Source organism: Crocodylus porosus, unplaced genomic scaffold, assembly GCF_001723895.1.
Source record: "Crocodylus porosus isolate Cpor-Errol unplaced genomic scaffold, CroPor_comp1, whole genome shotgun sequence".
NCBI classification, from domain to species: Eukaryota; Metazoa; Chordata; order Crocodylia; family Crocodylidae; genus Crocodylus; species Crocodylus porosus.
Window position 1 is genome coordinate 1,059,741 of NW_017728929.1, and position 22,702 is coordinate 1,082,442.

At 46.0% G+C, this 22,702-nt stretch overlaps 1 protein-coding gene across 1 annotated transcript in view; it reads left to right on the forward strand.

Moving 5' to 3' along the window:
- INPP5D (inositol polyphosphate-5-phosphatase D) overlaps window positions 1–22,459 on the forward strand; it is an 82,479-nt gene extending 60,020 nt beyond the window's left edge. Inside the window, exons 10-28 of the mRNA XM_019542885.1 lie at window positions 1,662–1,768; window positions 2,489–2,591; window positions 3,574–3,770; window positions 5,708–5,825; window positions 6,364–6,460; window positions 7,631–7,769; window positions 8,449–8,557; window positions 8,653–8,741; window positions 9,017–9,098; window positions 11,223–11,312; window positions 11,684–11,797; window positions 12,908–12,990; window positions 14,522–14,609; window positions 15,364–15,513; window positions 17,566–17,659; window positions 18,000–18,107; window positions 18,749–19,018; window positions 20,595–21,156; window positions 21,486–22,459. Coding sequence (XP_019398430.1) covers window positions 1,662–1,768; window positions 2,489–2,591; window positions 3,574–3,770; window positions 5,708–5,825; window positions 6,364–6,460; window positions 7,631–7,769; window positions 8,449–8,557; window positions 8,653–8,741; window positions 9,017–9,098; window positions 11,223–11,312; window positions 11,684–11,797; window positions 12,908–12,990; window positions 14,522–14,609; window positions 15,364–15,513; window positions 17,566–17,659; window positions 18,000–18,107; window positions 18,749–19,018; window positions 20,595–21,156; window positions 21,486–21,488 — 2,603 coding nt within the window. The 3' untranslated portion in view covers window positions 21,489–22,459. The remainder of the gene's footprint in view (window positions 1–1,661; window positions 1,769–2,488; window positions 2,592–3,573; window positions 3,771–5,707; window positions 5,826–6,363; window positions 6,461–7,630; window positions 7,770–8,448; window positions 8,558–8,652; window positions 8,742–9,016; window positions 9,099–11,222; window positions 11,313–11,683; window positions 11,798–12,907; window positions 12,991–14,521; window positions 14,610–15,363; window positions 15,514–17,565; window positions 17,660–17,999; window positions 18,108–18,748; window positions 19,019–20,594; window positions 21,157–21,485) is intronic.
- The last annotated feature ends 243 nt before the right edge of the window (window positions 22,460–22,702 follow it).

Genomic DNA, 22,702 nt, shown 5'->3' on the forward strand with positions numbered 1-22,702 from the left:
TAGTGAGCCATGGGGGTTTATGTGCCCTCCTGCTCCCTTTGACCCTTGTTGGGATTACCTCCCTTTGGGCATGGAGGATCGTCTCCTTAAGGAGCAACCACTCACCTTGGACATCTGGCTCCCTTCCCCTCTGGGTCCTCAGCGCTTCCCCAACGATCCTCCTTAGCTTGTTGAAGTCAGCCCTCCTAAAGTCTAGTCTCTCCTTGAAATTCACTTTGTGCAGTTGACTAAAGATTTTTATTGAGGGAAATTATTTTTCTTATTCCTCTTTGGACTCCAATTCTAAACACAGCAAAAAATAGCAGACAGAGCTTACACCTAGGACTCCCTAGGAAAATGACCTGTTTCTGACAGTGATTAAGAGCAGCATCTGATCTATCTTTCCTGGCTGGTATTCAGAACTGCTTAGGTGCTAAAGCAGGGGCAAGCAAAATATGGCCTATGGGCTGGATGTGGCTTGCCAGTGGATTTTATCTAGTCCAAGAAGGGTCCCTGGGCCCCACCCAGCCCAGGCTTGTGGGGCAGTCTGGGCCACAACCGATCTCACTACCGCTGGGGGCCTGGGGCAGTGTGGTGCTTGGGCTCTGCTTCCCAGCAGACCTGGTGGCAGTGGCTTCTTCTGGCTGCCCAAGCACCCTGACCTGTCCACCCTGCACTCATTGCTGGGGATGCCATATGGAGCGGGCAAGGGTGTACTCAACTGGTCAGATGGGATGGGGCTGCCAGCAGGTAGGGAGCGGTGCCTGGGAGTGGGACGAGCAGGCAGGGCTGAGACCACCCCATTACATCTGGTGCCCTTGGACAAGTCTAGTAATCTACCACTTAGGGAGTTTTGGTGAGCTGTTGCGGCAGGGGGTATGGTTGGGTGCTGACCCAGCCCACAACAGCTCACCAAAACTCCCTAAGGGGCTCTCCAGGCAAATAACTGCCTATGCCTGTGCTAAAGGACATGGGACAAAACCATCTTTGACATCAGATCTCGCTTCCTCTTCCCTAGCTTGTTAATCGGGAAGGAGTACAAATTGGCTCCCTGGGAAGCAAAGAGGAGAGGTTGTCTGTAGGGTGGCAGGACTCCATAATTCAGGGTATGGGTCAGGTTAGACCTCAAACAGGAAGGAGTTTTTTTCCCTCCTGATTTCAAAGTATAAACCAAATCTTTGAAAAAAGGTCTCTTACTTCACCCCTATCTAATTTCTGTTTTGACATTTCACCAGAGCATTGCTCTCCCTCTGAGCACAACTAATCAAAATGCTGAGAAATGTTCAGATTTAAAAGGTAGCTTGTCCTTGAATTTCATATTGGTTCCAGAAAAATTTGGAGGGGGACAAGTAGCTTCCCCTTCTCTGTATACGTTCCATACAATGGCTAGTAATATTTGTAGTCCATGGTCCATTGTGTGTCTTGGAAAAAAAGACTGAAAGCATCTTAGACAGTGTTTTGGTTCCAGGCTGCACTTATAAAGGATTTTTCAGAGGCAGCCTTGGCTGGAATATGTACTCAGTAAAGGTTATAAAATGGCAGCTTCTACATGCAGAGCAAAGGAGGCCCCAGATTTCAGAAGAGGGGTGTCTGAGGGAAACACTCGTTCCTGAACAGTGGGGAGGATTTCTGTTGTGCTCTGATGCCTAAAATTATGTTGGTGACACTCAGCCTCTGCTTAGTCCTGCAGCTCATCAAGTCCCAGAAGTTCCCTAACAAACTGGTGATCGTGCTGGAGACTGAAAAAGAGAAAACACAAAGGAAAGAATATGTGTTTTCTGACTCCAAGGTATGGGACAATGCAGTCCCTTACTTCATACTTTGAGCTAGGGGTGGAGGGCCATATCCCCTTTGGAAATGGAACTAACAAGGGGATTTATGAGATTTAATCTGCTCTGCTCAAGTAATGTTTTTCACATAGCCTGGGAGCATTTAGTAAAAGCAAGGGTGAATGGACAGACCATACAGCATCAACACAGTAATAATCCCCAATGAGTCAGAACAAGCTACAGCACTCATTGGATGATCAGTGGCTGGCAAAGGCAGTGGTGGGGCAGTTAAGCCAAAATCATTCCCCCATCTTAAAGCCTACTGAGGCCGTGTCTAGACTAGGCTATTATACTGTAATCAAAACACTTGAAAACTTCTGTGTAAATGCAGTGCACTGCCATTACCACATGCTCCCAGAAATCTGGTCTTCCACTTGAGCAGCTTCACATGTATTAAAGTAATCCACAGCCTTGTCTGCGCTACGCTTTTTAGAACCAGCAGGTAATGTGTGCTAACTAAAGGCATATCACCTTTTCTTATGGTTTAGAGAGGGCCTAAGCAAGTGTTACAGGCAGAAGCAGCCTCTGTGGAGCCTGCAGGCGAGCAGACAGAGAGCAGCTCGGCCCATCGGATGTTCTAGGCGTTTCCTGTTTAGCTAGTTCTTCTTTCAGAAGGAACTGTGACTCTGTCAGTTGAGCCAGTCATCTCATGATTAGTGTCTCTGCTCCTTCCCATGCAGAAGAGAGAAGGGTTCTGCCAGCTTCTGCAGCAAATGAAGAATAAGCACTCTGAGCAACCAGAGCCTGACATGATAACCATCTTCATTGGGACCTGGAACATGGGTATGAGCCCCCCTCTTGCCTGGTCCTTCCTACATTCCTCCAGATACTTGCATCAACCTTAACCTTGACCTACTTTTTCATGGGGCATGCTGGAATCCAGATTTTGTCTATTTGTGCAGTCAGGGACCTGTGTAGAAGAGAGTCTTCCACTGGGACAGGAGAGGGAGTTGATTTCCAGGATAGATTCACACAGGGGTCCCTTTGCATTGCTCCAGAACAAAGGGGCCATAAATCAGGATGGCAAGCTATTTGGCAATCTCTCCATGTAAGGGAAATGCTTGGGAGGCCCAGGGCTGGCATCATAGCCATGTCTTCCCCCTTCTCCTCCCCCCACCCCCAGCTTGTTGCTAGAGGGCATGATCAGTGTAAAGGAACATGTCCAGTGACTACACTCTTTCCATTCCTAAACATACTTAGGAGAAACCACCTACCTCTGGCCTGAGATGGGAATTTATCCTCTGTGTCTAGTAAAACCAAGATGCATCTATCTCTCCCATTTTGAGCAGGTGTTTTGGTTTAACTGATATGGGCCAACATGTTAATACTATTAAACTCACAAATTCAGTTCCTCAGCTATGGCACAAATGGGCTCAATACAGGTGAGAGGGGTGGTAAAAGCAGAGTTATGCCAGCCCTATAGCACTCTAGCCTACAGGAAGTGTGGTCCATCAGCCTGTCTCTGATGGACCACACTCTGCATTACTGGGGGCCAGTGGCCTTGGTGGGCAGTTGCAGCAGATGGGGGACTGGCAGAGAACAGAGAATGTCTCCTTCTGTAGGGATGAGATGGCAGAACATCAGCCCCTTCCACTGAGATTTCCTTCTGTCAGGCACAAATTAGGCCTATGGGCCTTCATTTGTACACCAAGTCCATTCTTTCTGTCCATAGCTCTGGGCTGTGTGCATTTAATCCCCATGAAGTCACTATCCTTAGGGATCTGACTGAGTGTTTTGACTCACTTTGGTTTGTGATTTGCTAAAGGTGCGGCACCTCCACCAAAGAAGATCACATCCTGGTTCCTCTCTAAAGGGCAGGGAAAGACCCGGGATGACACAGCTGACTACATCCCCCATGACATCTATGTGATTGGCACACAGGAGGACCCCCAAGGGGAGAAGGAATGGCTGGAGATTCTGAGACAATCTTTGCAGGAAATCACCAGTATCAGCTTTAAAGTGGTGAGGAGTCTCTTTTACGCCATAAAGCTCAGAGAGGAAAGAAGCTAGCATGCATCAGAGTAGCTAGGGGAAAAATGGGAGTGAACAGTCTATGACTGCCGGACTGGGGGGGTGGTTCTCCCCGTGGGTAGCCGCCTGAGGATGGAGGACCATCGCTGCTCACCCTGGGATGCCGCTGACCCGAAGTAGGTGTTAGGTCGTCCAGTCCCTGCCCTGGTTCTCGCCCACCACGACTTGTTGTTAGGTTCAGTAGGGCGGTTCCTGGTCACTCCACAGCCCAGGATCCCCGGCGGTCACGTTGCAGGGCTCCGCCACCCCTTGCACCCCGGCCTCACGCCTCCTTGGGTGTCCCCTTCTAACAAATATCCCAGCTCCCTGTCCTGAGGCCGGCTGCCTCGCCGGCCCAGCTGACCCTTATCTTCGGGCTCCTCGTGCCCTGGGTGTCCTGGGACCGGGTCCCGGCCAAGACGGGGTTTCCACTACGGGCCCCTGGCCAGAACTCCCCGGCCATACTCCTTGACCGGGGTTCCTCCTTTAATGGAAAAGAACCTGGAAAACTAAAGCTAGGTCTCCACAACCCTACTAGCTAGGTCTTTAGCCTGGACCTTCCTAGGTCCCCTACAGGCAACCCTTATCTTAGTCTCCAGCCATAGGTGGCCGACAACGGCCTCTGCCCGACTGCGCCTCCTCGGCGCCCTCCCGGGCCCGACCCTCCCTGGAGGTATCGCCTTCCGATGCCGGTGCCCCAACCCCGGACCTGTAAGTCCAGCACGCCTCGGGTTCGCAGTCCCAGAACTCCTCGCCGCTGGATCCCTCGTCCTCAGAGTCCATCTGCTGCTCTTTGCTTGCCGTGCTGGGGTTGGCCGCCGCTGATGTCCTCCCCTCTGCTTGGGTGGGCTGCAGCTCCCTGCCGGGGTTCCCTGTCTCACCTTCAGGGAGGTCAGCCGCTCGGCTACGGCTGCTGTTCTTTATCCTTCGGGACAGGCGGGTGGCAGCTCGTCCGCTCCAGGCACTCCTTGACCCTCCTCTTGAGGGGTCGGGGCCCGTCCCCCTCTGAGGGCCTCATTCTCGGTGGCTGCGAGGTTGTCAGCTCGCTCTACCCTGGGATCCTCCGCCTCGGTGGGAGTGAGGCTCCTTCCTGGATCCCGTGGCCGTCCTTCCTCAGCGGCCGCTTTTATCACTGGCATCCGACTGCTGGCACTGGCACCGACTTCTGGCCGTGCCAGCGTAAACAAGTGGCAGATGTCCCACTCCGGCTCCACCGCTGCCGCGGGTGAATCCCGTTCCGGCTCCCCAGGACACAGTCATTTTGCCTAAGCCTCCCTCTTCTCAAAGCCTCCATGCTGCAGTGATCAGACATCTGAGAGAGGAGGGGCTGGGTGTGCCTGTGACCGTCTTAAGATACATTTCTCATATCAGCTGGAGATATTGCTGCAAATGATACCCTCCAAAGTCAGAGCATTCAGCCTCTCAGAACATACCCAGTGCCTGCCAGGCTGGGAGCAAAGGACAACCCTGATCTTAGATCCCCTCAAAGCAGTCTACTTACTCTGGTTAGGTGATGGTGTCATTTTAACAAATGAATATTCATCTTAGAGGAGGAAATTGTAAAAGTATGTCTTGCTTTTAGAGACAGATCCAGCTGGGACATTATATTTTAGACTTACCTGAAAGGCTATTATAGATAGTGACTGCTTTGATGGCGATTAGCATTTGCTTGTGATCATAGGAAGTTGTGTTTTGTGCAAACAAGGTGATCTAGGGAAATGTCTACATACAACACAGGAGTGTGGATCCTTCACTCAAAGAAAACCCCAGAAAGCCAAAAAAAGTAACACTGGGAGTGAGTCATGGAGTTTGGGGAAGTTGTGGATGAGAAGTAGTACATCTAGTGCCTATAAGCAGTGATGTATCTGTTGCCTCCCATCCCTTGGCAGATCGCAATCCATACACTGTGGAACATCAGGGTTGTTGTCTTGGCCAAGCCAGAACATGAGAACCGGATAAGCCATATCTCCACAGACAATGTGAAAACAGGAATTGCAAACACGCTGGGTAAGGAAACAATCTCATCAGTAGGCCTGAGCTTCACCAGGACTCTCACAGGAAACAGCTCTCTCCCTCTGATCTTGTTCCTGCTACCCTGGTCTTTCCTAGCCTGGAATATTTGAGTCATAACCCTGGCCAAACTAGATTTATCTGCACCAAGACAGACAAATATCTTACCTTGCAGAGAAGGGGTGGTAGGAAGGGAGATCTGCCGGCATGTGTACTCAATCCTGGCCTTGGATGTATTTTTCCCAGCATCTTTCACCCCTGACTGGGAGGATGGGGCTGGGCTTCAGAGTGATATTAAATTTGCTTTTATCCCAGTTTGTTTTTTTTAGCCTTCTTTAGTAAAACCTTACCTACATTCTGTACTGCACATGGTCATTCTTTCTTTCCTGATTCAGCCTGCCTCACCCTTTGCTCCATCCCCCCACTTCACTTAAGAAGTGTTATGTGCTTCATTATCTTTGTTACCAGTGTCACTCAGCCTGGAGGTGAATTTACTTGTTAACAGGGTTTTTTTCCTCCTTTTTGCTTTTCTTAGGTAATAAAGGAGCTGTGGGGGTGTCATTCATGTTTAATGGAACCTCCTTTGGGTTTGTTAACAGCCATTTGACTTCAGGAAGTGAAAAGAAGCACAGGTAAAGTATATCTACGCGGGGGTTGATATAGGAGATAATATGTGAATTTCCCTGACCTGTGTTATGCAGGAAATCTAACTAGAGGATTTAGAAATCTAACTTCTCTCTGATACCTCATTGTATACACCAAACTGTTAAACTACAAATTGAAAGAGTAGCATCTTGGAGCCTGGCTGGGCCATGTTCAGTGCAAGACTGGGAGCAAATGTGGCTCCAGATCCTGGTACTGGCTGGGGACCAGTTCAGGAATGTTATGCAGCTTGAAGGAACTGTTCTGGGCCTAAGGAGAGCTGGAGTGAAGAGATATGCTAACCAAGGGAATATCCTCTTGGTAACACCTTCCTGGGACCAAGCCCAGACTCAGGGCCAGGAATGCAGTGGCCTGGGACTCCTGTCCAGGTGCTTTGTCACTAGGAGCTCCCTTTCCCTTAGAGTAGATCCCAGGCAGCATAATTAGCTGCCTTTCTTCCACTGTCTAGAAATGAGGTCAGAGATTTGAGCCTGGCCCTTTAGGGAGGACCAAACGGAAAATCACTGTGTACTAGAACAGTTAAAGGTAGCTCCAGGCCAACTTTTGAACCTGTGTTTTTGGGCTGTTTCAGGGTCAGAAACAGGCCTTGGCCTAAAGCAGAGCAATCAAGAGCTACCTTAAGCTATAGTGCTGCCCAGCAGGCTGCTTTGCAGCACCTGAGAATTCCCCTGGTTGCATATGAGATGGACACCTAGCTCCTGCCTCCGCCTCCCCACAGCATGTCTCTATACCCACACTTGCCAGGTTGTCTGGGCAGCGTGGTATATCACTGTGCAGGCCCCAGAGGCATTCTCCTCTCCTGGCATGGGTAAGGGAAACCCTTCTGGTTCTTTCTGGATGTTTTGGTTTCTTTGTCTGAGGCAGGTGCTGAGGCAGCACATAGCTTGCTGGCTGCTTCTGCAGTTGCCTCTGCATGGGTTCAGTTACAGTTGCATCGTCCTTGGTCATTCCTAAGCATTTGCCTAGCTGTCCCCTGGGGCTGGGTGAGAGGATGATGGGTGTTCTAAAGAAAAATAAGGCTTAAATCCTGGTTTTCTCTGTACCCTGAGCTGAACTGGATTCAGTAAAGCAGCAGTCTCAGGCACTGGGGACCGCTGTGGTGGTGCAGTCTGTCAGTCAGCCTTTTCTTGTCTTACTAGACGAAATCAAAACTACACAAGCATTCTGCGTTTCCTGACACTGGGAGATAAGAAGCTAAGTCCATTTAACATCACTCACCGCTTTACACATCTCTTCTGGTTGGGAGATTTGAACTACCGTGTGGACCTTCCTACAACGGTTAGGAGCCCCTCTTTGGTTCTGAGTCCAAGCCTTTCACTGTGTCAGAAGTCCTTCCAGTTTCTGTTTCAAGGCAATACAGAAAGAAGATAGAACTGGGGGGGATGAATGGGAAAGAGGACCCAAGTTAACTGCCACTTGAAAAGGCATAAGAGTGGTAGGGAAGAGTTAAAATAGTCCCTTGCCAAAAATTAACAAGCCATGGGCATGCCAATGAGGCTATCTGACCTACCATCCTTTTCCAGGCATTCCCAAAATATCACTAATCCTACTGCCAGCAGGAGAGAAAACACCCATTGTTGACTGTCACGCCTATACTATCTTCTTTCAGTTCACAACTCTGTTGTACAGTGGCCCAGATCTGTCAGAAGAGGTGTAGAGATGCTTGAGGGAGAGGCAATCCATATAAAATCCCAGATAAGGCCTAGTGGGTAGGAGGTGTGGTAAAAATGGGGTAAATTTGATATTCAGATACAATTTGGAGATGATTAGGGCCAGTTTCAGTAGACCAGTGCCCAGAGTTATGGCAGAATCTAAGGTGCATGTCAGTGAGTTTTTAACTGCTACTGGGTAAACTTGGGACTGAGGGAGATTCCAGTGTACTAGCCTGCTCCCCAGTGAGGTGTAAATAGAAGGAGGTTTGGCATAATCGTTAACTCTACTGCTTCCCTGTTGTCAGGAAGCAGAGAATATTATCCAGAAAATCAGACAGCAGCAGTATCCAGAGTTGTTGCCGTTTGACCAGCTTCTCATGGAGAGGAAGGACCAGAAGGTCTTTCTGCAGTTTGGTAAGATTTTGAATTCTCCTCCTGTTATCCTTTTCCATGTCCTACAGCTCTTCTGAAGTTTAGCAGTAACACAGCTCCCACTTTCTCTGTTTCAGAGGAAGAAGAGATCACATTTGCTCCAACCTATCGCTTTGAAAGAGGTACCCGGGAGAAGTATGCCTACACAAAACAGAAAGCCACAGGGGTAGGTGATGACTAATATACAGCCCTCCCTATTAAAATATATATGCTAGGGTAGGGAAAAGAACTCCCACAGAGAAAAGCAACCTAAAAATCCCTCCAATTCTTGAAAAAATTAGGATTAAAATTTGCAGTGTTGCCAAATAACAAGCAAAAAGAACACGCACACGCACACGCACGCACACTCCCCTTCCCCCTTTGGCAACCAAACTTCCTCCTCTTTTGTTGGGAACTGTTCCTTTCCCTCCTCCTTAACATCAGTTCTCCTTTGGTTTGCAGATGAAGTACAATTTGCCCTCCTGGTGTGACAGAGTGCTCTGGAAATCATACCCTATGGTGCATGTGGTCTGCCAGTCCTATGGTGGGTAGACAACAGATTGTAGATAGCAGAACAATTGGTCTGAAACGGAAATGATTCAGAGTGGAGTCTCTAGGCTCCCCCTACACTGCCAGGCTTGCAGCACAGGAGGAATCTGACGTTAAACCATGGAGTTTGGAGCTAACTGTTTCTCTGTAACCTGACCAGGCTGGAAAATACAGTCTGCTGTGCTTTTATTTGAATAATGTGGATCAAGTGGGTGCAGGCCACGCATTCCTTTTCTGGCTTGATTCTCTCTTCCAGCTAAGGCTACACAGTCGGGTTTGTTATGTCGCCATCTACACCACACCGCTAAGTGCTTGGCAACAGCAATCCAGGTTTTTCACTGCTGTGACTTTCAGGATGTCCATATATGTTGGTGCCAGCAGTGCTGGTCATTGTTTGGGTAGGTCAGTTTGCAGCAAACTAGTTCACTGAGATAGGGTGCCATGTGAAATAAGTTGGCTGTCTTGATCCAGGTGGGAAAGAGGCTTCCACCTCATAAAAACATACCCTCCTTGACTGATGGTTCCAGAAACCTGACTAAATGGCCTTAGAGACAAAATGTTCTTTTCAGATCAGGATCAAAATGCAAATGACCAGCCTTCAGTGGTGTAAGTTGGTTTTACTTCACTGCAAGGATGTAAGTGAGGCAGATTAGACCAGCTGAGACTATGACCCATTAATAGGGTGGTATGTGAAGGGATACCCCACTGTTACCCATTCTGGGCAGATGGCAAGCAGAGTTCCTTATTCATTACCAGCAGCCTGACACCTTTCATAAGTCCTCTCACAAGTCATTAAAAAACTGATCAGGGCTAGTCTTGGGTCTTATATTTTCACCCTGCAGACTAGCCTCAACATCCTTGTCATCAGAAGGTGAGAGCACTATATGCTTCTCTTGAGTCCCTCCCTCACCTGATGCTCAGTCAGGGTTTGATGGGGTATTAGAAGAGCTGTCTGTGTTCTTTCTTGGCTAAAACAAGGCTTACCGTAGGAAGGCAATTTGGGGGAGGAATGAAGACTAGCCCAGGACCCTGGCATTGGGTCCTGGGGTTTCATTGATCATACCAAGTGCTTCTCTAAGATGGCTGTGGAGAAACTCAAGACGATCCAGGGGTGAACAACACATGATAGAGAGGCTGGAATGCAAGCTGTACAAAGAAAAGTTAAAGAGCTAGGTATGTTGCACTTGGAGAAAAGGAGGTTCAGGAAAGATATGAGAGCAGTTTTCAAGTATTTAAAAAGCAGAGAGAGCAGAACAAGAGGCAGTAGGCTTAAACTACAGCAAAGCCCATTTAGATTAAACCTCAGGAAAGGCTTCCTAAGTGTGAGAACAGCAGGGCAAAAGATTAAGCTGCCTAGAGAGGTTGTGGCATCTTCTTCACTGGAGCTTTGCAGGTGGAGGCTGGACAGGAATCTGTCTAGGATAGTTCAGGAACAGCAGATCCTGCATCTGTGCAGGGGAGTGGACTAGAAGGAAAGAATATTTCCCTTGCAAACCTTCAATTCTAAACATCCAGGCACAGTGCTAACGTATTATATACGTAGATGAGAAGAGAGCCTGCAGAACTCTTGGATGGCAATGTGATATGGTCTGACAATGAGATCATGTTTTAAGGAGATACTTCAGTGGGTGGCATTCTGGGTATCCTGAATCCTCATGTTGAGTGCAGGCAAAAACATCTCATCCAGTTCTGAATCTCTTGCTGTGTAATGTGGCTCTGTAACGGGGGAATAACAAGAGCTGCATTCCCTATACTGTACAGGTTTCCTCATCATTAGCTCCTTAAGTGTGCTACATGTTACAAAGTTGAGCTGGGGATGACTAAACTTGCTTTGCCTACAGGGAAGATCTAGCAGTGAAAATCACTTGCAGAATCATTTGGTGCTTAATGGTGGTAACTCTGCACCAGCTGTGCACAGTCTTTGTGTTTTTTTACATAACTATTCCATGCTTAGGAACTCAGATGAGGGACCTTTAGAAACACTGGATTAGGGAGACAAGTTACACAGGACACAGTTGCATTTTCTGGAAAACAACCAAATGATGGTGATTTTACAATCAACTTTTTGGGTCTCAGCAGAAACCCGTGACAATAACTGGCTTTCATCTGTCATTGGCAGGCTGCACCAGTGATATCATGACAAGTGACCACAGCCCTGTCTTTGCTACTTTTGAAGTTGGGGTCACCTCACAATTTGTCTCAAAGAACGGTGGGTATGACTGTAGAAGGCGGGGGGATGCCTAGTGATATAAAATGAGACATCATGTGTGCATTGAAAGAAAGACCTGGTTTCATCTAGAGCTCTGGCTTCATCTAGAGCTGTGCTGAAGCTGTTCCACAGTAGTGTCACTGAGGGTGAGTGGCCAGAGCAGTAGCCCCATTTGCCACTTTTTCACAGGGAGTACAGAAATAGCCGTCACCATGAATGGAGGATGACTGGATCACTGCCACCAGCAATGGAGCAGCTGTTGCTGCCCCGTGCACTGCCACAGCCCAGGATACAGAACTGACCTGTTATACCTCTGTTGTTCCAACTTTGGTATTCATCTAGAATTCACATGCTCTCCCTCTCTCTCCTAGATTCCAAGTACACAGACTCCCAGGGGGAGATAGAGTTTCTACACTGCTCTGCCACTCTGAAGACAAAGTCTCAAACCAAATTCTACATTGAGTTCCACTCTAGCTGCTTAGAAAGTATGACTCTCCCTGTCTTCTCTTACCGAGTCCTCTGCTTATTCTATTCAGCATCATTCTTTTGCTTTTTTATCCAAATAAATCACTGTGCTGGCTATTTGTGTGAATACAGGGAAGAGATGGGCTGGGTGGGGGGAATGTTGTGTCATACTATATTGTCAATACAACTGAACCATTTAGCTAGAATCAGGTGTTATCGATACAGGTCATCCTTGTGCCATTCCATCAGCCTTATTTGAAAATCTGCTTATCTTTTTTAATGAGAAACTTGTGTTGCTCTTGCTTGTCAAGTAGGATTGCCTTTGATTAGTAAGTGCCTGATTGATGAAATTTTCAGTCAGGCCTGATATAAGTGATCAGGCATGTTCAAAATGAAGGAGGCACATTATGCTAATATATAAATGATTTGCTTCCTATGGTTTCAGCAGAATAAATCAGAGCATCAAATTCAAGTAAAAGGAATTCCACTGAGAAGATTCTGTAACTGGGGCTGGAGATCAGCATCGCAGATTGTATCCTGCCTTGCTGTACTACAGGGCTAAGTCTGAGCTGTTTATGTAACGTGAGACTCCATGCCCTTGCTGTACTTCTTTTAGGCTATTCCCTGTCTCAGGGCCCATCCTGTAAGTGGGACAGCATACCTTTGCTGCACTCTTCATCACATCATCACATGTCAGAGAGCTGTCGAAGACAGTTCCATAAAGAATTATTTTTTGGGCTGTATCAAAATTTGCATACATTTCTATGGAAACAGTGTATTACAAGTCCTAAATTAGAATTTCAAAAGTGTGCTATCTTGAGTGGCGTAGGAAGAGCTGTCATGTTCTCCTGTCCATGCATACACCCAGTCTTTCAATGCCAAGCTTGACTATTAACTGAAATAATTTAACAATTGCACAGTAAGGTCATTTGCAAATTGTACTGTGTAAACATGTACTCAAGAGTCAACCCTGACACTTGCAATGCATTCAAAATCTTGTCCCCAAAGGCAGGGGAATAATGGCAGTTCCTTGGGAGATCTATCCTTCAAAAAGATAACTGCAGCCAAGTTCTTGTCCTATGTGTCTAACTCTTGACTGGCCAGTGATTGCCTTTTTGTTCCCTCTGCAGGCTTTGTAAAGAGCCAGGAAGGTGAAAATGAGGATGGGAATGAAGGGGAACTGGTGGTGAAGTTTGTTGACACCCTTCCTAAGGTAAATGGAAGATATATTGTCACACCCCTCTTAGAGAAATCTTCTGCTCATATCTTTGATAAATAGCCACCAGGTCTGTTGCGTGGGGAAAAAAATTGGTTTCAAGTGCTAGATTACTGGCGGATTTGTACTTCAAAGGCATTGGGGTTGGTTTAAGAATAGCTAATCTTGTCTCTGTGTAAGTGGTTGCACTATATGACCCTAGATGTCTCTTCCAATCTATGATTCTATAATTTAAAGCTGTTTGTCCAACTAAGAGAAGTATGCCCATGAAAAGGCTTTTGCCAGTATAACTACATACCTGCTAAGGTTTTACTGGTATGACTATGTGAGCTTGGAGTTTGTTTGGGGTTTTTTTCTATGTTCTTAACCAACACTGCTATGTGGGGATAACTCTTTAAGTTGATCCAATCTACATATTAGAAAGGTGATCAAAAGCCCTTGAGACAGAGATTAAGGAACAACCATTTCCCTTATTTTCTTTGTTTAGCTAATCACTGTTTCTTCCTAGTATCTCTGAAAAAGACTCGGGCATTCAAATCTACAAAATATGTTATTCAAGGGCTGAATTTTTACTAAGACATGGAGAAAAGAGCTTCTTTATAAATTAGCTGGAAAGAGACAGAAGCAAAATCTTTCATATAGAAAACATTGTGTTAACCTGTGTTAAAAGGCCTATCAGTGCATGGCCTTGGCTACTATGGGCACATTTACATGTGCTCCAGGGGTGGGGGGTGTGCTTTAATTAGAGAGCTGCTCTAATTAAAGCACTGCAGCATCTTGTGTATCAGCATCCCTGCACTTTAAAATGGCAATGGGGGCACTTGAACTAAAGGTCGTTCAATGAGCTTTAATTCAAGCACCCCCACTTCTATTTTGAAGTGCAGGGATGCTGATACACAAGATGTGGGAGGCTGTTGAAGCACAGTAATTACTACACTCCAGCAAATTTGATTAATCAAGTCTGCTCCAATGTGCTGTAATTACAGCGCATCAGAGCAGCCTCTGCACTTGTGTACAGGCACCCTGCACTTCTAAGTCCAGAGACACAAGTTCAGTTCTTGACCCAGAGGCTGTTCCTACTCTGTGGAAGGGCAGGACTGGAAAATGGTAGCTGTGGTACATTTTGACTTGGAGCAAATGCATTTCTAATCCCTTTCTGGATAACTAAAGACAAGAACTGTTTGGTTCAGAAAAAGCACCCTGTCCAGATTCTCATTCAACGGATTATCACCTCATAGGGGTTCTTAATCCAGTGCTGTAGAAAGAAGTGCAGTCATATCCTGTTTGAGTGTATGGCTTGCAACCTCCCGATTGGGAACGGAAAGGGGACACTGGATAAGCATGTAGCATTCTACCTTAGATTATCAGATGTAATTGAAGAGGCTTAGGTTGTGAAATAAACTAGGAGAGATCCTGCAAGGCCTGTTTGACTGAGCTGTGCTCTGCTTGAACCAATGTACTGAGGAAGGTATTATTTCTGTAGACTTTCCTCTCTACTTTATTGACCCTCCTGAACTTGTTCTTGCAGCTGACTCCAATTATTTCAGACCCAGAGTATCTGCTGGACCAGCACATCCTGATCAGCATTAAGTCATCAGACAGTGATGAATCGTATGGTAAGTGAATAGCTCTAAAGCTGTGTATGAGTCAAATGCTACTTAGATTTTCCAAGTCACTGGAAGAGTGGGAGAGAACAGCAGTAATTATTACAGACTGAAGGTGTTATGATGCTCTGTAGTCTGATTTAGAGCTTAATATGTATTAAAGTACATACAGGTCGTGGGCAATGTTATGTATGAATGATGATTAAAAGACTCTGCACTGTAGACATCATCTCTGTTAGCTTTACCATCCTTAAAAAGACAATGAATTAAAGGCAACATGCTCAGCTAAGTCTATAGCAGATTTATCTATTTATTATATGGGTTTATCCAGATCGTCTAACTACTGCTCCCCTTGCTTATTCCATATTTGATGTTTAACATGACACAGTCTCCCTCTCTGAGAGAAACACAGTGTCTGTGCTATTGGCTTTCACATTCTAATCGGTTGAAGTTCACAGTCCTGTCATTAGGAGAGATTCTGTCTGAGCTCAGATAATCCATAGGAGAAGCAGAAACTTTTCTCACCAATAACAGAAGCTCAGACAGCCAAAGTTACATGTGTCCCATACAAAGAGGGAGCGGATGACACCCCCCCCAACCAAGTTCCTGTGATGTTTTACAGTCCCTCCTGGGATTCAACTCCAAGTTTCCCTTTCCAGTCACATTTGTCCTGCTTGCGCAGAGATAACCAATGACTGAAGAGAGAGAGAGTGAGAGAGAAATTACAAAAGTCATCTCACATCCAGACTCCCTTCCTGTTCTCTAGGTGAAGGCTGCATTGCACTGCGAAGAGAAGCTACAGAATCACTAGTTCCCTTCTATACTGTGCTTACCCACCATGGGGAGAAAACAGGGGTCTTCCAAGGTGAAGTCAAGTTACAGACATCTCAAGGAAAACAGAGAGAGAAACTATATGGTAAGACATTGGGTTTGGAGGTTACTCTAGGTAACTGCAGTCTGATCAGCTGGGGTCTCGTAAGATTTCTGCAAAAGAACTGAAGCTTATCCAACCAGTAGTTTCAGTTCTAGATAGCCAGTGCTTCCAGGACCGGTGCAAAAAAACAGAAAAAAACAAAAAAACAAACAAAAAAAAACTATCTCTTGATGGTGGCTGCTGGATCCAGTGATGAGCAGTGACCCCTATAGATGACTTGAGCTCTTCCTGAAAGACACAGCAGTCACATTCAGGTTTTTTCTGTTATCCTCTTAAGTGAATTAACAGATAGAGAGAGCCCTCTGTCTGTCACTAACAGAGGCTCTGTTGAGTTCTATTACCATGTTTCCATTTGTAATGCCTCTATATAGCAGGGCAACAGATCTGTCTCTGATCCAGTCACCTGCCGATATATTGAAAAGGGCACTAAAGGCTCTTGAACTGCAGTTGCTCAGCTACAAGAAAATGAGATTTGTTTTCTGTCTTCCAGCATATTGTTCCCTCAGTCCCTGGGCAGCATGTTTCAAAGCACAAATGTTAACAGTTGTTTTCCATGATGATCAAAAATTCCACTTTGCTTATGTATGTCTCTGTACCACAGCTCAGCTGGGCACCTGCCATGTCCAGCATGTGGCTATCCAGTCTCTATAGAGTGCATGGGGAAGTATTAAATTGTGTTTGTATCTAAGGTGGTAGGAATGTTTTACCATTTCTCTCAGTTAAGAAGCAACTAACACCATGCTGACGTTTGCATTTGAAATCATACTGAAAAGGCCGGCATCACTGGGAATGTTTATTATGATGCACTTCAACCCTTTATGTAATTTGATAGCAGAGTGTGCAGGCCAGTTCATTTAGGGTCATGAACAAGCTAGTAGAAGGTGAACTACAGCATGAACTTACAGCATGTGTGCTACACTATAATCACTGCCCATGAGTACATTCTTTAAAACCAAAGGCTTGCCTGTGCCAAACAGTCCATCTGGGTAGTGTGGCTGAGGCATGCTGATTTCTGTAGCCAGAGGCACACTCAGAAGTGATGCTACTAGCATCACATTTGGGCACCTCTGACTCCTGAGCCTGAATGATCAGGTGCCAGCTTATAGCTGGGTTGACTGGGGGCAGCCTTTGGCATGAGTCAAGAGCAGGGTTAAAATGTATACCTCTAGCAAGACTTCAGCCGCTCTGTTACCATACACCAGAATGCACAACTTTATGCTGGGTTAAACACAAAGTAGGGTTATTCTGCAGGGAAAGCAGGGGACCTACATTTATCGAGGGTGGGGAGGAGCATGCACATGGGCACTTACGGTAGAGCAGGATGCTGTAAGTGAACATCCAAGTTTACCACCTAGTAAGTTTTTCACATGTCCCTCTGCTGGGTCTTTACTGTACTGTAATATTCCTGCTTCTGTTTCACATTCTGAGCACTCCTTCTAGATAGGATGTGTAAGTCAGGCCCTCTAGCAACTCTCTAGCATCGTTTTTCTTGTTGCCAAGTCTTTAGTGACCAATGTTAACATAAGCCTTCTCTGCCAACATTAGCTTTGTGCCTAAATGTATATTTAAGGAGTCTTCTTAAGCCCTCTGGAATTATTCCTGTTAACAAGATTAGGCAGTGTGTTCAGGATCAGGGCCTTTGTCTTTCCTTTGTCTAGGAAGCATGATGTGCACCAATGGCATGATAATCAGAACAATTGCAGCTACATTGTTAACACTTAGATGGGTGTGTCCTAACCATCATACCTGGATGGGCTATTAGCTGACATTGTAACCATGATGGTCCAGGGAAAAAGTAAGAAGAGAGACTTGTTTAGCGGTATCTTTTGCTGGACCAGCTTTGTAGCTGGGAGAGATGCTAGACAAGCTTTCTGGCACAAAATATCCTTGCCATGTCAGTGCATTGGTATTTTGATAGGCAGTTGCATGCAAATAGCTATTGGCATTAACAGAGAAGCTCAAGCCTCCCAGTGTGATGTAAGCTAAAGCCATGACCCACATAAGTGCACTTTCATACATGCTGTTTTCCTCCAGACTTTGTGAAGATTGAACGTGATGAGACCATCGGGCAGAAGCCAAAGGGTGTCAGCACCCTGGATCCCACCAAAGACTGGGACCAAACTAACAGGTAAAGGACCAGAGTGTGAGACCTCACAGGTACAGCCTGATGCTGAGCATGGGCATGGATCTTTCTGAAGGTTGTAGGCACAATTCAAGTACCTGTGGTAAGGACTGAAAAGCTGATTCTTTGCACACATTTCAGTTAATAGCTGGCCTGATTTTGCCAGTAACCACCATCGTGGTGTGGACGCTGCCTCCCCAAATAAAGTAACAGAATGGCAGTGCACCTCTGTGCTGAGGCAGGATCAGCTGTCACATGTTTCAGCAAATGAGTGCACTGATGGGGCCATGCTCCTGGCATTCGTGTATGCCCCTCTTCTAAAAAGGGCTTTTTTCCCTCTCAACAGAAAATCCAAATCTACTCACTTGATGGCCAGAGAAGCGGCAGCTGTTGCTCGCTTTTGGGGAAGTGCTTCCATTTTGCCAGATACACAGAGCAAAGAAGACATGTTACGGTAACTGCTACTTTACCTTCACCAGATGGGGAGGCAAGCTGAGCTTTGACTGCCTGCCTTTCCCATCCCAGAGACCCACAAGGTCCTCCCATTTGGCCAGAGGAAGGACAGGTTGTTGCTTCAGGTTCTATATTTTATGGGGCCATTTTTTTGTCAAGGCAGCCTGCAGTTTTCACCTCCCAGTCCATGGAGACTTGCCCTAGAGACCTGATTTTGGTGCCCTGATTACAACAGCATGTTACTAGCCCATACACTGCTGTTATTTGCCTATTAATGCTGCTGCAGCCACCAGCTGTGCGATAGGAGCCAAAATCCTTTGCAAGGGTTTCTGGGCTCTAAATTCCTGCAGCCTGAAGGAGGCAAGGTGCCTACTACTACCACAGAAAACTGCTGGTGAGGTAGAGGGTGGCCCTGACCTAGCAGCCCTCTCCATAGTGGAACAGCCAGAAAGACCCTCCATTTATTTTCTCCTCAGAATGAAAAAAGGGGCCTGCTGTGGTTGAACCAAACCAGTCTTTGTATGTTAGACTCTTTCCTTAGTAGCTGTCTGGTCATGGGAGCTTATGGTGGGGGAGAGGCAAGTGGAGGTGGAGTGTTATTTCTGCATACATTCTTCTCTCAGCACCCTTTCTTTCCTGCAGTTCCACCCCAACAGACATCAATAATCCCAACTATATGGGGATGGTCTCCTTCTCCCAGCAACAATCTGCACCCAGCCAGCTTAAGCAGATTTCTTCATCAGATCAGCCCCCTGCCCTCTGGAACTATGAGCAGCAGCCCAAAGAGAATGCCTCTGCAGTGGGACAAAAGGAGTCCTCTTCTACACCTCCCTCCCAGTCACCCCTCTCTCCAAAACCACCTGTTCTGTCTACAACAAGCCGGAGTTCTGCTTCCAGGAGTCAAGAGCATCTGTGAGTCTTTGCATCTGGCATTGGTGCTGTTCTGGTGTCCACCCCCACATTCCCACTCCAATATAGTCACCTTTTTGTTATTTCTGCTGTGGAGTTGAATTAGTTCATATTTGTCCTTTGTCTTTAGAAACAGGAGGAGAGTGAGGGCCACCAGTGGTGACCTCCCCCACTCAGGAACTCCTCAATACTGGCAACTGAGTGTGGCAACTCCTCCATCCTATGCCAAAGCAAAAAGAGAAAGCTTAGTGTGTGCATGTGCATAAGATTAACTCCTTCCCAACTCTGATGTTGCAAGACAGGAAAGAGAGGCCTGTACAACTGCCTCCTGCAGCTCTACCCTCTGACAGGAATGCAGGCTCCTTTGCACATTTGCCTGTCATGCTTTTAACTACACTTCTGCTTGCAGCACTCCTGACATTTCAGCTCATTACAGAACTGAGCACTCCTGTACTCCAGGGGCACCGAGTTTTGTTGCAGAATTCAAATCTGACTGTCATGTATATCCTTTATGTACCAGACCCTTCCATGAACTGATTAGGTTACTCCACACTGGCTCTGGTATGCACTTTCTGTCTTCATTCTATTTTTTTCGATCATTGTGATGGTTACTTGCTGTGTGTGTCATTATCATGATATAATTTCCTGGTAAACTTGTTTGCCACTATGAAAATCAGAGCAAGCTTGAGCCATTCTTCCAGCAGTGCCTTCTCTTATCACATGCCCTGCTAGTTCTTGTTTCTGCTGTCTCCAGTGCCCTGTTCCGACTATGTTGAATTCCCATTAAAACCCTGGGAGGTTTAGTCAAAAGTTCCCTTCAATGTTTGCCACTCATCTCCCATTTAGTTCTGTTCAATCACATTATAGCTGGTCTGTGATCATTCAAGTGCTTGGTTGATTGCTGTCTAAAAGCTTCAACAGTTTAGGTTCATTCACATAAGGACCCAGAAAACCCAAATGGAGTCCCATTCTACAGCAATTCTCTCATTTGGGCATGAGGTTTCCATTATTTTTAATCCAACAGTTTGCAAAGGACTGTGAACACAATGTTTTTTTCTTGCTGTACATTACATGGTTATTAGCCAAGCACTCTGCTATTGGATTAATCCAAGGAGTTTTACTGCTACTCCCGAGCTATGGTAACCAGAAGAGAGTGGTCTGGTTGTGATGTCGGTGTACTGTGCTGAAAGTTTTGAATGTTGATGGTTTGGAGGTCCAGTCCGGTCCTCTCAGCCAGAAATGAAGAAACTAGTTAACATTCTCAGATTTGTGTTTCACAAAACCACTGCAGAACTCTGAACAGTTTGCTCAGCGGCTCCTCTCTGTTATAAGAAAAGCCTGCTTTGTCAACACAGAGTTTGCACAGTGCCATGTTTTTATGCTCTCAGGCCAATAAAGATTAGACAGAAGTAGAACCCTGCACAATTCTGTTTCCTCCCTATTAGTTTAATGGTTATTCTGCTATCTCTGCATAGTCACAGTTTAACTCCCTCATGCTCATTTTATCTGACTTTCTAAAGTCAGTCAATGTCACCTCTTACTAACGCCTCTCCTTTCAATGTTGCCTTCATGGCTGTAGGCCAGCTGAAGTGGGGAAAATCATGGCAGAACCTTTGCTTCAAGAGGAAGGGCAGCAGAAGCCAGAGATGTTTGACAACCCACTCTATGGCTCCATGAGCTGTAAGGGGAAGGTGATGTCAAAGAAAGAGCCCTTGAGGAAGGAGCACACCGCCACCTCAGATCCAAGCTTCCTTCTCACAAAGTCACAAGAGACTGAGGGCAGCAAGCCTTCCAGCAAGCAGCAGTCCCCACCTTTCTTGGTTCCCACATCGAGATTCCGCTCCTACACCTGTTCTGGCCAATCCGAGGAAAAGACAATGAATGAAAAGGTTCAGGGCAAGCAAAAGTCTGCCCTGTCTTTAGAAAACCCAGCACCACTTAAGAAACCAGCCAAGCCATCGAGGTCTGAAATAGGGCCAAGCAGTCAGGGACAAGTCAACAAACCTCCTCTTCCCACGAAGAGCCGAGCAGTACTGGACATGCAGAACATCAAGGGCCGAGACTACAGGGACAGTTTAGAGCTCCCTCACACAGGAAAGCATCGAACTGAAGAGGGGCCAGTCAGCAGGACAAGCACACCGGTATGTTTCTTCTGGGGCTTAGAGGAATGGGGGGAACACTGTATTACTTTCACACACCATTAAACTTTCTTTTAAACTGGGCAAAAAGAAGGGGAAAAAACCCAGATACCCAGTGCCTTTTTAACTCAAATTGTTTCATTTCTGAGAAGATCAAAATTTGGCCCAGATGACTAGAATCCAGCATAGTTCAATCATAAGTTTACTTTAGCATAGCTAATGAAAATGCAATGAAAGTAGTTATCAATTGAATATACTTTCTGGTTTAGGCAGTGTTGTCTTATAAATAGAAGCGGCAGTACATAAGCTGGTGTCTCCTCTTGTTTCTGCAGTGAATGCAGCATGGCAGATGGCATCCTGGGAGGATTCCTAACAGGAAGAAGTATGGAGATTACCCTTTGTTCACATTAATATCCTCTGGTCTGGAGTTGAGAGGCCTGGAGCTTTTTATTTTTGAGAGTGTCTCTCTCTTTATTATTATAAAAGTCTTCTAGCTGAGATATTTCACATAAGTTATTCAGTTCAAGAGGCAGGGCAATAACAAATGCAAGGTGATGAGTCTAACAGTCCTTTGTAAACATCTCTTTGGTACTTCTGTTCAGAGGCAGTAGGTTCAAGACATATATTAGTAATAATTTGGAGAAGAGGAAGGTACGCTTACAAAGACTAAAACATGGGCTGGGTGAATCTAAAGGGTTCCGTGCACACACAAACAATGATCTTTATCTTGAATTACAACATTCAAGAGTGATAATTATGAAACAGAGAGACTTTTGAAAGCGGTACAACTCCAGAGCATGTCAAACTCTGGGAAGGATGGGGACACCAGCTGAACAGCATGCATTGACAAGCACATGTACAGTATGTGAGGATTTGTCCCTTGGCACTGTAGCTCTTGGGTCTAGTAACTGTGCTATTATTCCACAGTGAAAACCTCATGGGAGAGGGTGAAATGGCAGAACTGCATATAGAAATGAAAGAGCATTATATAGGGCCTATATGGAGTCTATATGCTATAATTGCCTGAAGGGAAATTTGTCACTCTAGCCATTTCTTATGGCATTCTCTTGCTTTGAAGGCCATCTGGCTGGTTGTTTTGTAGCATAATTATTAGATTCACGCTGACCTTACTTTACTTTTGTTCATTAACTGAGAATGGATGATGTTAACATAACTGTAATTTCTGTATCCATGTTAGGTATTATTGCAGTGGGTTACACAGAGGCTATGCCTATTTCTGACTTAATCCTTGCTACTGTTTTCCATGTTCATTATCAAGAAATAAAAACTAGACCCAGTTCTAGTACTTCGTTACTGAAAATTCAGAATTTCTACCTCCAGATTGCTGACTGAGTCAGTGAATGAAAACAATCACTTGCTTATAGGCATTTTGTCTGAGAATCACCAAAGACAGAATGAACCAGGAAGCCCTGGGAAAGGAACATCTTGGAGGATTTGCAGCTGGTGGCTTGTCCTCATCTCCCCTATACGCTCCCAGGAAGCACGTACATTAGAGCCATTCCTTCCATACCCCATGATAATGTAGTTG